Genomic DNA, 17,199 nt, shown 5'->3' on the forward strand with positions numbered 1-17,199 from the left:
TATGTATTGTGTCAGTGTCATCCTAACCGCTGTCTGTGTCACGTCTGCTGTGCAGCGAGCTACCTTAATTTAAGTATTAACTGTATTTTTATTACTTGCCACTTCTTCTTCCGTGTGTTTTTGCTTTTAGGAAGCTTTTATTGTCGAGTGCTACTAATAGTGTTCCATAGATTTCGTGCTTTGTTTTGAATACAGTCAGAGAGAGTCCCTTAAGTCAACCATAGTGCCAGTAGTGCTAGTGCTTGTTTTCAATACAGGTCAGAGACAGGTAGTGCTATTTTCATTGTTTTCTACAAGAAGTGGCTAGCAATCACAGTTTAGTCAATAATCAGTCGCCTTTAGTGAATTAGCAATCTACTTAAAAGTTGATTAAGTCTCTTCAGTAAATTGATTCCTTAGGATAGGTAGGATGTGTGACTGCTGTGTACGGATGCAGGAGGAGCTGGCCACTCTTCGCGAACAGCTGAGCGTGTTGATGGCCGCGGTCAGCTGTCTTCAGGCTGATGCCTCAGAGTGTAGCGGCAGTGGGGAGTCTGGTGCATCGCAAGGTACGCCCCAGGTTTTACATGATTCACCCGCTGTCCCTGCTGTCAAGACATCTTCGCGGGTACCGGGTGCAGTTGGGCCACCCTCTCCCCAAGGGGAGTGGCAGGTTCAGCGGCGTTTGCGGTGCACGAGGCGGAGGGTAAATGTGGAGGCTGGCCATGTGGCATCGCCCGCTCTGCCTGTGAGTGGACATGTGGCGGCTCCTTCAGCAAGGTTCGAGCAGGCACACGTTGGGAGCTCCAACGTTAGGCGGGTGATGGAGCCCCTTAGGGAAATAGCGGAAAGGTCGGGGAAGAAGGCCAGTGTTCACTCTGTCTGCTTGCCGGGGGGTCTCATCCGAGATGTGGAGGCGGCCCTGCCGGCAGCGATAGAGAGCACTGGGTGCACCCGACTACAAATTGTTGCTCATGTCGGCACCAATGACTCCTGCCATCTGGGTTCAGAGGTCATCCTCAGTTCGTACAGGCGGTTGGCGGAATTGGTGAAGGCGAAAAGCCTTGCTCGTGGGGTGGAATCAGAGCTAACTATTTGTAGTATCGTTCCCAGAACCGATCGCGGTCCTCTGGTTTGGAGCCGAGTAGAAGGCTTAAACCAGAGGCTCAGACGATTCTGTGGAGAGCTGGGGTGCAAATTTCTTGACCTCCGCTATCGGTTGGAGAAATGTAGGGTCCCCCTGAATAGGTCAGGCATGCACTACACGCCGGAATCGGCTACAAGGGTAGCGGAGTACGTGTGGAGTGCACATGGGGGTTTTTTAGGTTAGAGAATTCCCTCCCTAGGCCCGACAAGATGCCTTCTGAGATGCGGCAAGGTAGGAGTAGGCAAAATGCAACAGGGAATAACAATATTAATGCGCTAATAGTAAACTGCAGGAGCGTCTATAGAAAGGTCCCAGAACTGCTCTCATTAATAAACGGTCACAACGCCCATATAGTACTAGGGACAGAAAGTTGGCTGAAACCAGATGTAAACAGTAATGAAATCCTAAACTCAGATTGGAATGTATACCGCAGAGGTAGGCTGGACAGTGAAGGGGGAGGCGTGCTCATAGCGATAAGAAGTGCAATAGTATCGAAGGAAATTGACGGAGATCCGAAATGTGAAATGATTTGGGTGAAGGTCACGGTTAAAGCAGGCTCAGACATGGTAATCGGATGTCTCTATAGGCCCCCGGGCTCAGCAGCTGTTGTGGCTCAGCACCTGAAGAATAATTTGGAAAATATTTCGAGCAGATTTCCCCAACATGTTATAGTTCTGGGTGGAGATTTTAATTTGCCGGATATAGACTGGGAGACTCAAACGTTCATAACGGGTGGCAGGGACAAAGAATCCAGTGAAATTTTTGTAAGTGCTTTATCTGAAAACTACCTTGAGCAGTTAAACAGAGAACTGACTCATGGCGATAACATATTAGACCTTCTGGTGACAAACAGACCCGAACTATTTGAAACAGTTAACGCAGAACAGGGAATCAGTGCTCATAAAGCTGTTACTGCACCGATGATTACAGACATAAATAGAAATATTAAAAAAGGTAGGAAGATTTTTCTGTTTAGCAAAAGTGACAAAAAGCAGATTTCAGAGTACTTGATGGCTCAACACAAAAGTTTTGTCTCAAGTACAGATAGTGTTGAGGATCAGTGGACAAAGTTCAAAGTCATCGTACAATATGCGTTAGATGAGTATGTGCCAAGCAAGATCGTAAGAGATGGAAAAGAGCCACCATGGTACAACAACCGAGTTAGAAAACTGCTGCGGAAGCAAAGGGAACTTCACAGCAAACATAAACCTAGCCAAAGCCTCGCAGACAAACAAAAATTAGGCGAAACGAAATGTAGTGTGAGGAGGGCTATGCGAGATGCGTTCAATGAATTTGAAAGTAAATTTCTATGTACTGACTTGGCAGAAAATCCTAAGAAATTTTGGTCTTATGTCAAAGCAGTAGGTGGATCAAAACAAAATGTCCAGACACTCTGAGACCAAAAGGGTACTGAAACAGAGGATGACAGACCAAAGGGCGAAATACTAAATGTCTTCTTCCAAAGCTGTTTCACAGAGGAAGACTGCACTGTAGTTCCTTCTCTAGATTGTCGCAACGATGACAAAATGGTAGATATCGAAATAGACGACAGAGGGATAGAGAAACAATTTAAATCGCTCAAAAGAGGAAAGGCCGCTGGACCTGAGTACGTGACAGAACTTGCCCCCCTTCTTGCAGCGGTGTACCATAGGCCTTTAGAAGAGCGAAGCGTTCCAAAGGACTGGAAAAGGGCACAGGTCATCCCTGTTTACAAGAAGGGACGTCAAACAAATGTGCTGAACTATAGACCTATATCTCTAACGTGGATCAGTTGCAGAATTTTGGAAAACGTATTATGTTTGAGTATAATGACTTTTCTGGAGACTAGAAATCTAGTCTGTAAGAATCAGCATGGGTTTCGAAAAAGACGGTCATGTGAAACCCAGCTCACACTATTCGTCCACGAGACTCAGAGGGCCACAGACACGGGTTCACAGGTAGATGCCGTGTTTCTTGACTTCCGCAAGGCATTCGATACGGTTCCCCACAGTCGTTTAATGAACAAAGTAAGAACATATGGACTATCAGACCAACTGTGTGATTGGATTGAGGAGTTCGTAGATAACAGAACACAGCATGTCATTCTCAATGGAGAGAAGTCTTCCGAAGTAAGAGTGATTTCAGGTGTGCCGCAGGGGAGTGTCATAGGACCGTTGCTATTCACAATATACATAAATAACCTGGTGGATGACATCGGAAGTTCACTGAGGCTTTTTGCAGATGATCCTGTGGTGTATCGAGAGGTTGCAACAATGGAAAATTGTACTGAAATGCAGGAGGATCTGCAGCGAATTGGTGCATGGTGCAGGGAATGGCAATTGAATCTCAATGTAGAGAAGTGTAATGTGATGCGAATACATAGAAAGATAGGTCCCTTATCATTTAGCTATAAAATAGCATTTCAGCAACTGGAAGCAGTTAATTCCATAAATTATCTGGGAGTACGCATTCGGAGTGATTTAAAATGGAATGATCATATTAAGTTGATCGTCAGTAAAGCAGATGCCAGACTGAGATTCATTGGAAGACTCCTAAGGAAATGCAATCCGAAAACAAGAAGTAGGTTACAGTACGCTTGTTCGCCCACTGCTTGAATACTGCTCAGCAATGTGGGATCCGTACCAGATAGGGTTGATAGAAGAGATAGAGAAGATCCAATGGGGAGCAGCGCGCTTCGTTACAGGATCATTTAGTAATCGCGAAAGCGTTACGGAGATGATAGATAAACTCCAGTGGAAGACTCTGCAGGAGACAATCAGTAGCTCGGTACGGGCTTTTGTTAAAGTTTCGAGGACATACCTTCACCGAGGAGTCAAGCAGTATATTGCTCCCTCCTACGTATATCTCGCGAAGAGACCATGAGGATAAAATCAGAGAGATTAGAGCCCACACAGAAGCATACCGACAATCCTCCTTTCCACGAACAATACGAGACTGGAATAGAAGGGAGAACCGATATAGGTACTCAGGGTACCCGTCAGGTGGCTTGCGGAGTACGAATGTAGATGTAGAAGTTGTTATAATTCTATTATACTGATTTTTTTATTTTGATGCAGAGTGTGTAGTCAAAAATTATTTAGCTATGGTTCTAGAGCTGACCATTATTAGGGGTGCACATTGGTTTAGACTGAACTTCACAATGTTGCAAATATAAAATGCTTGAAGACCAGATATGTTCGGATGCTAATTAGCTCCATCGAGCAAAATGTAATACTGCCGAAAATATAATACTAAGATACCTACAAAATAATGTGGATTGCATTTTATGTCACAGCAATAACAACATTTGTAAGTTTAATTTATTTTGTGTTAGATTATTTTTGAAAATGGTCTCTCATTTAACAACTGAAACCTCTAAAAAGAGAATTCGGTGTGTTTGATAGTTTGGACTCTTTCAAATGGAGCTGCGGTAGACATCTGGTGAACATCGGATAGGAAATTATCGGCATTCAATAATAGTTCTTTAACCACTGTTCTGGATCTTGTGCACTGATGTTCAAGTTTAATTTTTAACAGTCTTCTGTCAAAATTTATAAACCTGACTGATAAACCATAGACTTTCAAATCAAAATTCATTGAGAGACACTCATCTCATAATGGAGTTTCACACAACAGAGTAGAGAAAAAATTAACAACTCCGGCAATAAAATAAAATAAATATGGAATGTTGTTAGAAAGGAGACCGCAAAAGTAACCACTGGGGTAGGTACTATTACTATTAAAGAGAACGAGACCATGCTAACCAACAGTACACAAGTAGCTAATGTATTTAACAACCATTTCTTAAGTGTAGGAGTAAAAATTAGTGAGAACAGTTCAAAAGAAAAAGCTAGGCAGTACATGGAAGAGTCTGTTTTGAAAAAAAAAAAATTAGTCAGATTAAGTTTCACCTGACAACCTCTTGTGAAATAAGTAAAATTATTAAATCTCTGACAAATAAATGTTCTGTTGGAGTATATGACATCTCTAATAAGATATTAAAACAATGTGGAGCAATTACAGCTGATTTTCTGAGTCACATATGTAATGCATCACTAACTCAAGGTATTTTCCCACACAGGTGGTGGTGAAGGTTGTTGGGATGTTTAAGGGGGACTAAACAGCTAAGGTCATCAGTCCCCCGTTCCAAAAACAGGCGAGACGAAAATTTACGGAGCAGGTAAAACCCCAAGGGGGGAGGAGACGCCCCTCCCCCCAGTCACTGAAAGAATACCAATGTAGCAGCGAGTGCTAGAGACAAGAAGAGTACAGACGAACACCGGACAGAAAGAAACGGAAGAAAAGAAGAGGGCCCGAGACTGATTGACTGGCCATGAGAACAAAAAAAAGGGAAAGAGTCAACCATCTGAATACACACTAAAATCTGCAAAGACTCGAGGACAAAAGACACAGAAAGGGAAAGGGGGCAGGACCCCCCTAAATGGAACCATAAAAAGGACTACCAAGGACAAAATTTAAAACGTCGTCAGCCATGGAGGTATCGTCGGGGAGAGGGGGGGGGGGGGGGGGGGCAGGTATGGCCGACGCGAAGCCGACACAGGATGACAGAGTCCCTGCGGGCTTCTCGCCACACATCGGTCGTCTCCTTAACAGCCCGCAGTTTATTCGGCGAAGTTAGGCTACGCCACTCGTCATGCCACATCCCAAGCACCTTAAGGCGCAACGCCAGCTGCAGATCATGAGCCGGGAGGCCGATCTCCAAAGTGGGGGCGTCGATCGCCCCTTTGGCCAGCCTGTCGACACGTTCGTTCCCTGGGATGCCAACGTGACCTGGTGTCCAAACAAAGACCACCGAACGACCAGAGCGGGTAATGGCAAAAACAGACTCCTGAATAAAGGATACCAGATGAGAAGAGGTATAGCAGCGGTCGATAGCCTGGAGGCTGCTCAGGGAGTCACTGCAGATGACGATGGACGTACCTGAGCAGGAACGCATATGCTCAAGAGCGCGCAATATGGCCACCAGCTCTGCAGTAAAAATACTGCAGCCAGCCGGCAAGGAGCGCTGTTCAACATGGGCAGCGTGAGCAAAAGCGTAGGCAGTACAACCATCCACCAGGAAACCATCAGTGTAGACAGGCTCACAGCCTGAAAATGAGGCGAGGAGCGCAAGAAAACGGCGACGGAGGGCCACATGCAGAACCGAGTCCTTGGGTTCCCGTGCCAAGTCCAGGCGGACGGACAGCCGGGGCATACACCAGGGAGTCGTGGGTGCACGGACCAGGAAGGGTGGCAGAAGAGGGAACGACCCCAGTTCCGACAGCAGGGACTGGACGTGGACAGCAATGGAAAGCCCAGACCTAGGTCGCCGGTCGGGCAGAGGGAGGACCCTGCCAGGGAAAAGCAGGCAATGATTGGGATGGCCCGGTGAGCAATGCACGTGGACAGCATAGTCGGCGAGCAGTTTAAAATATGCCATTGTCAGGCCTCTCTACAAAAAGGGGGACACCACAGATGTCAATAACTATCAGCCAGTATCCCCGCTTACAGCATTCTCAAAAATCTTCGAGAAAGTAATGTACTCAAGAGTGGTTAGCCATCTCAACAGTAATGGGATACTCAGTAAATCACAGTTCGGATTTCAAAAATGATGTTCCACTGACACAGCAATATACAATTTCACTATCCACATAATAGAGTCTTTAAATATTAAAATGTCACCAATAGGAATTTTCTGTGACTTGTCCAAAGCATTTGATTGTGTAAACCATGACATTATGTTAGAGAAATTACAATTCTATGGTATAAATGGAATAGCATATGAGTGGTTTAAGTTATACCTACAGAACAGAAAGCAAAAAATTTCCTTATATGGGTCAAGTGATTTAAATAAGTTTGCCACTACATCTAACCGGGTGAAATGACATTAGGTGTTCCACAGGGTTCAATCATGGGTCCCCTTCTGTTCTTGATATATGTGAACTAACTCCCTTCCTATCTGAAACAGGAAGCTGAATTGACATTGCTGATGATACAAGCATCATTATTAATCCAGTAAAAGATAGTCAAATTGAAAATGATACAAAGAAGTTCTTTGGAAAAGTCATTAATTGGTTTTCTGCAAGTGGGCTTGCACTAAACCTTGAAAAAAACCACAGTACATTCACTTTTCTGCTGGAAAAGTACAGTTCCTTCAATAAATATAACACATCAAGAAAGGTCAGTAGACAGGGTAGAGCATATCCACATGGATGTGTGTGTGTGTGTGTGTGTGTGTGTGTGTGTGTGTGTGTGTGCGTGCGTGTGCGCGCGCGCGCGCGTGCATGTATACCTATCCTTTTTTCCCCCTAAGGTAACTCTTTCCGCTCCCGGGATTGGAATGAATCCTTACCCTCTCCCTTAAAACCCACATCCTTTCATCTTTCCTTTTCCTTCCCTCTTTCCTGATGAAGCAGCCGCCGGTTGCGAACGCTCGAAATTTTTTTTTTGTGTGTGTGTGTGTGTGTGTGTGTGTGTGTGTATTTGAAACGGCAATACAAACTAAATGAGCAGCGATAGAAATACACCGTTTGTTGCAATATGCTTGGGACAACAGTACATTTTCAGGCGGACTAACTTTCGAAATTACAGTAGTTACAATTTTCAACAACAGATGGCGCTGCAAGTGATGTGCAAGATATAGAAGACAACGCAGTCTGTGGGTGCGCCATTCTGTACGTCGTCTTTCTGCTGGAAGCGTGTGCTGTTCACAACGTGCAAGTGTGCTGTGGACAACATGGTTTATTTCTTAGAACAGAGGATTTTTCTGGTGTTGGAATTCCACCGCCTAGAACACAGTGCTGTTGCAACAAGACAAAGTTTTCATCGGAGGGTTAATGTAACCAAAGGACCGAAAAGCGATACAATAAAGGATCTGTTTGAAAAATTTCAACGGACTGGGAACGTGACGGATGAACGTGCTGGAAAGGTAGGGCGACCGCGTACGGCAACCACAGACGGCAACGCGCAGCTAGTGCAGCAGGTGATCCAACAGCGGCCTCGGGTTTCCGTTCGCCGTGTTGCAGCTGTGGTCCAAATGACGCCAACGTCCACGTATCGTCTCATGCGCCAGAGTTTACACCTCTATCCATACAAAATTCAAACGCGGCAACCCCTCAGCGCCGCTACCATTGCTGCACGAGAGACATTCGCTAACGATATAGTGCACAGGATTGATGACGGCGATATGCACGTGAGCAGCATTTGGTTTACTGACGAAGCTTATTTTTACCTGGACGGCTTCATCAATAAACAGAACTGGCGCATATGGGGAACCGAAAAGCCCCATGTTGCAGTCCCATCGTCCCTGCATCCTCAAAAAGTACTGGTCTGGGCCGCCATTTCTTACAAAGGAATCATTGGCCCATTTTTCAGATCCGAAACGATTACTGCATCACGCTAGCTGCACATTCCTCGTGAATTTGTGGTGGTACAAACTGCCTTAGACGACACTGCGAACACCTCGTGGTTTATGCAAGATGGTGCCCGGCCACATCGCACGGCCGACGTCTTTAATTTCCTGAATGAATATTTCGATGGTCGTGTGATTGCTTTGGGCTATCCGAAACATACAGGAGGCGGCGTGGATTGGCCTCCCTATTCGCCAGACATGAACCCCTGTGACTTCTTTCTGTGGGGACACTTGAAAGACCAGGTGTACCGCCAGAATCCAGAAACAATTGAACAGCTGAAGCAGTACATCTCATCTGCATGTGAAGCTATTCCGCCAGACACGTTGTCAAAGGTTTCGGGTAATTTCATTCAGAGACTACGCCATATTATTGCTATGCATGGTGGATATGTGGAAAATATCGTACTATAGAGTTTCCCAGACCGCAGCGCCATCTGTTGTTAACAATTGTAACTACTGTAATTTCAAAAGTTTGTCTGCCTGAAAATGTACTGTTGTCCCAAGCATATTGCAACAAACGGTGTATTTCTATCGCTGCTCGTTTAGTTTGTATTGCCGTTTCAAATATACCGGTCATTTTTGAAACACCCTGTACAATAAATAAAACACACACAGAATTTCTAGCTTTTGCAACTGACGGTTGCTTCTTCAGGAAAGAGGGAAGGAGAGGGAAATACGAAAGGATGTGGGTTTTAAGGGAGAGGGTAAGGAGTCATTCCAATCCTGGGAGTGGAAAGACTTACCTTAGGGGGAAAAAAGGATAGGTATATACACACAGGGGGAAAAAAGGATAGGTATACACACACACACACACACATATATATATATATATATATATATATATATATATATATATATATATATATATATATATATATATATACAGACACAAGCAGACATATTTAAGGCAAAGAGTATGGGCAGAGATGTGAGTTGAGGCGGAAGTGTGGAGGCAAAGATGACGTTGAATGACGGGTGAGGTATGAGCGGCGGCAACTTGAAATTAGCGGAAATTGAGGCCTGGTGGATAATGAGAAGAGAGGATATATTGGAGGGCAAGTTCCCATCTCTGGAGTTCTGATAGGTTGGTGTTGGTGGGAAGTATCCAGATAACTCGGACAGTGTAACACTGTGCCAAGATGTGCTGGACGTTCACCAAGGCATGTTTAGCCACAGGGTGATCCTCATTACCAGCAAACACTGTCTGCCTGTGTCCATTCGTGCGAATGGACAGTTTGTTGCTGGTCATTCCCACATAGAAAGCGGCACAGTGTAGGCAGGTCAGTTGGTAAATCACGTGGGTGCTTTCACACGTGGCTCTGCCTTTGATCGTGTACACCTTCCGGGTTACAGGACTGGAGTAGTTGGTGGTGGGAGGGTGCATAGGACTAGTCAACACAATTTGGAACCACAACACCCCAATTCAGTAGTTAACCTTTCCTCCAAACCTCTCTCCCAATCCGACACCTCTGTCCTATCCAAAGGACTCACCTTCAATCCCACTCCCACGTCAACCAAACTGCCTTGGTCAAAGATTTACTGTCCTACACTCGTACTCTCTGCTGGAAATATCACTTTGCCATGAAGAAAAATAATCCTGATCCCACTCGTAATGATCCAACTCCCCAAGACACTATCCAAATTGAACCCTGCATGGAACAGTTCCGTCCTCCATCACAGCAGGACCCACCTCCTCTTCCTCAAAATCACCCTCTCCAAACCTTCCAGGAATTTCTCACTTCCAGCCTTGCCTCTCAATCTTTCTTGAAAAACCTTAATCCTACTCCCAACATCACCACAGCCGAAGCCCAGGCTATCCGTGATCTGAAAGCTGACCAATCCATCATCATTCTTCCGGCTGACAAGGGTTCCACGACCGTGGTACTTGATCGTCGGGAGTAGGTGGCTGTGGGACTGCGTCAGCTTTCAGACAACTCTATATACAAAGTTTGCCAAGGTAATCCCATTCCTGATGCCCAGGTGGAGCTTCAAGGAATCTTCAGAACCTTAGGCCCCCTACAAAACCTTTCACCTGACTCCATCAAACTCCTGACCCCACCGACACCTCGCACTCCTACCTTCTACCTACTTCCTAAAATTCACAAACCCAAACATCCTGGCCGCCCCATTGTAGCTGGTTACCAAGCCCCCACAGAACGCATCTCTGCCTACGTAGATCAACACCTTCAACCCATTATATGCAGTCTTCCATCCTTCATCAAAGACACCAACCACTTTCTTGAACGCCTGGAATCTGTACCCAGTCTGTTACCCCCAGAAACCATCCTTGTAACCATTGATGCCACTTCCCTATACACAAATATCCTGCATGTCCAGGGCCTCGCTGCAATGGAGCACTTCCTTTCACGCCAATCACCTGCCACCCTGCCTAAAACCTTCTTTCTGACCCACAACTTCTTCACTTTTTAGGCCAGACATGCCAACAATTAAAGGGAACAGCCATGGGTACCAAGATGGCCCCCTCGTATGCCAACCTATTTATGGGTCGCTTAGAGGAAGCCTTCTTGGTTACCCAAGCCTGCCAACCCAAAGTTTGGTACAGATTTATTGATGACATCTTCATGATCTGGACTCACAGTGAAGAACAACTCCAGAATTTCCTCTCCAACCTCAACTCCTTTGGTTCCATCAGATTCACCTGGTCCTACTCCAAATCCCATGCCACTTTCCTTGACGTTGACCTCCATCTGTCCAATGGCCAGCTTCACACATCCACCCACATCAAACCCACCAACAAGCAACTGTACCTCCATTATGACAGCTGCCACCCATTCCATATCAAACGGTCCCTTCCCTACAGCCTAGGCCTTCGCGGCAAACGGATCTGCTCCAGTCCTGAATCCCTGGACCATTACACCAACAACCTGAAAACAGCTTTCGCATCCCGCAACTACCCTCCCGACCTGGTACAGAAGCAGATAACCAGAGCCACTTCCTCATCCCCTCAAACCCAGAACCTCTCACAGAAGAACCCCAAAAGTGCCCCACTTGTGACAGGATACTTCCCGGGACTGGATCAGACTCTGAATGTGGCTCTCCAGCAGGGATACGACTTCCTAAAATCCTGCCCCGAAATGAGATCCATCCTTCATGAAATCCTCCCCACTCCACCAAGAGTGTCTTTCCGCCGTCCACCTAACCTTCGTAACCTCTTGCTTCATCCCAATGAATTCCCCAAACCACCTTCCCTACCCTCTGGCTCCTACCCTTGCAACCGCCCCCGGTGTAAAACCTGTCCTATGCACCCTCCCACCACCACCTACTCCAGTCCTGTAACCCGGATGGTGTACACGATCAAAGGCAGAGCCACGTGTGAAAGCACCCACGTGATTTACCAACTGACCTGCCTACACTGTGACGCTTTCTATGTGGGAATGACCAGCAACAAACTGTCCATTCACATGAATGGCCACAGGCAGACAGTGTTTGTTGGTAATGAGGATCACCCTGTGGATAAACATGCCTTGGTGAACGTCCAGCACATCTTGGCACAGTGTTACACCGTCCGAGTTATCTGGATACTTCCTACCAACACCAACCTATTCGAACTCCGGAGATGGGAACTTGCCCTTCAATATATCCTCTCTTCTCATTATCCACCAGGCCTCAATTTCCGCTAATTTCAAGTTGCCGCCACTCATACCTCACCTGTCTTTCAACAACATCTTTGCCTCCACACTTATGCCTCGACTTACATCTCTGCCCTTACTCTTTGCCTTTAAATATGTCTGCTGGTGTCTGTGTATGTATGTATGTATGTATGGGTGTGTGTGTGTGTGTGTGTGTGTGTGTGTGTGTGCGCGCTCGCGCGCGTATATATACCTATCCTTTTTTCCCCCTAAGGTAAGTCTTTCCGCTCCCGGGATTGGAATCACTCCTTACCCTCTCCCTTAAAACTCACATTCTTTCATCTTTCCTTTTCCTTCCCTCTTTCCTGACGAAGCAGCCGCCGGTTGCGAAAGCTCGTAATTCTGTGTGTGTGTGTGTGTGTGTGTGTGTGTGTGTGTGTGTGTGTGTGTTTTATTTATTGTGCCTATCTACCGGCGGTTTCCCACTTGGTAAGTCTTGGAATCTTTGTTTTTAATATATTTTTCCCACGTGGAAGTTTCTTTCTATTTTATATATATACGACTTACCAAGCGGGAAAGCGCTGGTAGATAGGCACAATAAATAAAACACACACACACAGAATTTCGAGCTTTCGCAACCGGCGGCTGCTTCGTCAGGAAAGAGGGAAGGAAAAGGAAAGATGAAAGGATGTGGGCTTTAAGGGAGAGGGTAAGGAGTCATTCCAATCCCGGGAGTGAGAAGACTTACCTTAGGGGGAAAAAAGGATAGGTATATACTCGGCCCCCTCGTATGCCAACCTATTTATGGGTCGCTTAGAGGAAGCCTTCTTGGTTACCCAAGCCTACCAACCCAAAGTTTGGTACAGATTTATTGATGACATCTTCATGATCTGGACTCACAGTGAAGAACAACTCCAGAATTTCCTCTCCGACCTCAACTCCTTTGGTTCCATCAGATTCACCTGGTCCTACTCCAAATCCCATGCCACTTTCCTAGATGTTGACCTCCATCTGTCCAATGGCCAGCTGCACACATCCGTCCACATCAAACCCACCAACAAGCAACAGTACCTCCATTATGACAGCTGCCACCCATTCCATATCAAACGGTCCCTTCCCTACAGCCTAGGCCTTCGTGGCAAACGAATCTGCTCCAGTCCTGAATCCCTCGACCATTACACCAACAACCTGAAAACAGCTTTCGCATCCCGCAACTACCCTCCCAACCTGGTACAGAAGCAGATAATCAGAGCCACTTCCTCATCCCCTCAAACCCAGAACCTCTCACAGAAGAACCCCAAAAGTGCCCCACTTGTAACAGAATACTTCCCGGGACTGGATCAGACCTTGAATGTGGCTCTCCAGCAGGGATACGACTTCCTAAAATCCTGCCCCGAAGTGAGATCCATCCTTCAGGAAATCCTCCCAACTCCACCAAGAGTGTCTTTCCGCCGTCCACCTAACCTTCGTAACCTCTTGGTTCATCCCTATGAAATCCCCAAACCACCTCCCCTACCCTCTGGCTCCTACCCTTGCAACCGCCCCCGGTGTAAAACCTGTCCTATGCACCCTCCCACCACCACCTACTCCAGTCCTGTAACCCGGAAGGTGTACACGATCAAAGGGAGAGCCACATGTGAAAGCACCCACGTGATTTACCAACTGACCTGCCTGCACTGTGATGCTTTCTATGTGGGAATGACCAGCAACAAACTGTCCATTCGCATGAATGGACACAGGCAGACAGTGTTTGTTGGTAATGAGGATCACCCTGTGGCTAAACATGCCTTGATGCACGGCCAGCACATCTTGGCACAGTGTTACACCGTCCGAGTTATCTGGATACTTCCCACCAACACCAACCTATCCGAACTCCGGAGATGGGAACTCGCCCTTCAGTATATCCTCTCTTCTCGATATCCGCCAGGCCTCAACCTCCGCTAATTTCAAGTTGCCGCCGCTCATACCTCACCTGTCTTTCAACAACTTCTTTGCCTCTGTACTTCCGCCTCGACTGACATCTCTGCCCTTAACTCTTTGCCTTTTAATATGTCTGCTTGTGTCTGTGTATGTGCGGGTGGATATGTGTGTGTGTGTGTGTGTGTGTGCAAGTGTACACCTGTCCTTTTTTTCCCCTAAGGGAAGTCTTTCCGCTCCCGGGATTGGAATGACTCCTTACCCTCTCCCTTAAAACCCACATCCTTTCATTTTTCCCTCTCCTTCCCTCTTTCCTGACGAAGCAACTGCCAGTTGCGAAAGCTCGTAATTCTGTGTGTGTGTTTGTGTGTTTTGTTCATGTGCCTGTCTGCCGGCGCTTTCCCGCTTGGTAAGTCTTGGAATCTTTGTTTTTAATATTTTATATATATATATATATATATATATATATATATATATATATATATATATATATATAAATTTTGTTTCTTATGTGCATTTCTTGTGCACTTGACACGTTCCACATCATAACAGCTACTGTACAGTGGGATTGATCAATGGAACACCCAACCAACCAACTCCCCGTGTCGTACGATGCTTGTTTGTTTATACTATGCAAATTAATCACTGTCACATACTTTTAGTGGCATTCTTAAATAGTGTAGTGTATCATTCTGAAACCAAACACCTGTGGTACACACAGTCCCAGTGTGTGTGAGAGAGAGAGAGAGAGAGAGAGAGAGAGAGAGAGAGAGAGAGAGAGAGAGAGAGGGAGAGGGAGGGAGAGAGAGGGAGAGAGCGCTGTGGCTGGAGTGGAAGAGCAAGGAGAGAAGAAGCAGCCAACAGACCATGGCTAGGAATGACAACACAGAGATGTACTTTACAGCCAATTCAAATCAACTTTACTGCATTTGTCAGTCAGATGGGCCATCAAAATATTTCATATTTATTGTTTTGTGTTGTGATATTTTCCAAAACTAAAAACTTTTGGTCAATGTGAAGGATGTAAGGATGTTACACACAAATGGAAAAAAGTACTGGCTCGAACTGTGTTCTTAAGCCAGATGCTTGCGTCCATTTTAGGATCCTCTACTGACAGTCACAACAATGTGATAATAAGTTGTATAGAATATGATCCATCTGAACACTACTAGTCATCTTCAAGTGCGTCTTTAAGTTTAAAAAAGTGAGATTGTGGCTGTTCTGGACAAAGAGCACAGTACATAGTATGGTGACAAAAATTTTAGTGAAAGAGGTCGGAAGTTCAAATTTTTGTAAACTGTGAAGATGCACTATTAATTACGTGTTGAGAAGATATGGAAATAAATGTCAGGAGCAAGGTGGTGATGCTGATATTGATACTGATATTCTATCTGTCTCATAATATGAGTAGTACTCCCAAAATTCCGATCATCTTCCCTTAGTTGGTTGCTCTCCACAAGACAACAGTCCACTCCACTGCAAGAGGTTCGGGATTTTCTTAGTTCTCTGTGCTCACAATGTTAGTCCCATCCCGAATTTTTGCTGTCTGCCCCATTTTGTCTTTTTTATTGGTCATCATCATCATCATCATCATCATCATCATCATCATCTTCTTCTTCTTCTTCTTCTAGAGTTTGCTTTACTTTTCTACACTTTCCCAAGATACAATCTCGCTCACCATTCAATATCATTGCTAATGTTCATCTCTCCAAAAACAGCACATCATACATAGGCTGTTCAAAAGGTACATATAAGTTCAAGGCAGAGCAGATTGTGTGTATGGCTTTAAAGATATGAATAAATGTCATGTGGCTGAGTCACATACCAATTTGAGAGACCTCATTCCTCTGATTTTTGTTATCGTTAGTTGTTACATACACAGCTGATGAATTCCACTACAAAACACTGTCAAAAGTAGATGAATTACCAGAGTGCTTACTGTAGATGTAGAAATCACAAAGAGTGGGGTCTCACTTAGTGGTATTCCTTTAAAGTTGCAATAGGAAACTACTGATTCGACTCAGGTCATACACAAATGCTTATGGGAAATAAAACATCCTTTTTTTTACTGAGGTTTGAAGCTCCTCTTGATGTCTGCCATGTTTGCAATTTAAAATTGGGTTGTTTTGAAAATCAGCCTTATGCAAACACAATTTGTTTATTTTTATATGTCATCACCTATGTGTCATCTGTGGGTCAAATTTTTTTTCTGTGAAGTACAATATGAAATTTATAATAATTAAATTGTTTTAGGCCTAAGAATTACAATATGTTTAACATAAATAAAAATTTGTCCCACAGAAGATGACACACGTGTCAAAACATGTCTGGATAAATATAAAAATAAACAAATTGTGTTTGCATGAGGCTGATTTTCAAAACAACCCAATTCGAAATAAAACTTATTCATTACTCTATCACTTCTGGCAAGAAACATTTTTCATTTTCCTGAAGCAACAACTGATCTCTTCTAGAAACTAATCAATGTGCAAAGTGTAACATGTGCTAAAAGACAGATATAACAAGAAGATATCTTACCTAGGGGTCCACTGCGAAACTGTTGCCTGCCCCACATTATTCTGGGTTCCATACTAGGAGCATCTGGGTTGTACTCTGCAACAATCAATATGTGTATGCTTTAATACCACAAAATGTCCAATACTGTAAAATAAGATGTATATCTAACAGCAAAAAATAACATTAAAGATAGTATGGGAAAATCACCAGCCTTAATAGCTTTACTGCATTTCTTTGAACACATTTGGCAATAAATTACAACTGCAATTCATGAGATGCCAACAAAAGGTGCTAAAAATAATTCAAGACTGCCTTAAAATCACCATCAGAAAGTGTTTTTAAATCAATAACAAGTATAAAAAGGCCAACCACCTATTTTGTCATCTGTCTTTTGACATTTGTGTGATGATTTAAAGGAGAAGCTGCAGTGTAAAATTCCTCAGTAAAACAGTTTTGGGGAAAAAGGGTAGTATTTTGGCCTTCTATCTTTTGTCCTACATTCTGATGCCATTACGGTCGCAGTGTATGTCGACAGATGGCTTCAGTCCAATGACTTATCTAATATAAGACCACAATTTCAGGTTTTTCTATATTGCCAGGTAGAATTTTACTTTCAAATTCGTTAAACACTTCACATATGGCTCTCCTTACAATAACTG

General features: G+C 44.7%; 1 protein-coding gene across 5 annotated transcripts in view; it reads right to left on the minus strand.

The window, feature by feature from the left end:
• The window catches only part of LOC126284062 (RNA-binding protein 26), a 223,834-nt gene that overhangs the window by 125,916 nt on the left and 80,719 nt on the right, over window positions 1–17,199 (minus strand). For all 5 annotated transcript variants that reach the window (XM_049982659.1, XM_049982655.1, XM_049982656.1 and 2 more), the window contains exon 8: window positions 16,562–16,636. In XM_049982659.1, the coding sequence (XP_049838616.1) occupies window positions 16,562–16,636 (75 nt within the window). The remainder of the gene's footprint in view (window positions 1–16,561; window positions 16,637–17,199) is intronic.

The sequence above is a fragment of the Schistocerca gregaria genome, chromosome 8 (assembly GCF_023897955.1).
Source record: "Schistocerca gregaria isolate iqSchGreg1 chromosome 8, iqSchGreg1.2, whole genome shotgun sequence".
Lineage (NCBI taxonomy): Eukaryota > Metazoa > Arthropoda > Insecta > Orthoptera > Acrididae > Schistocerca > Schistocerca gregaria.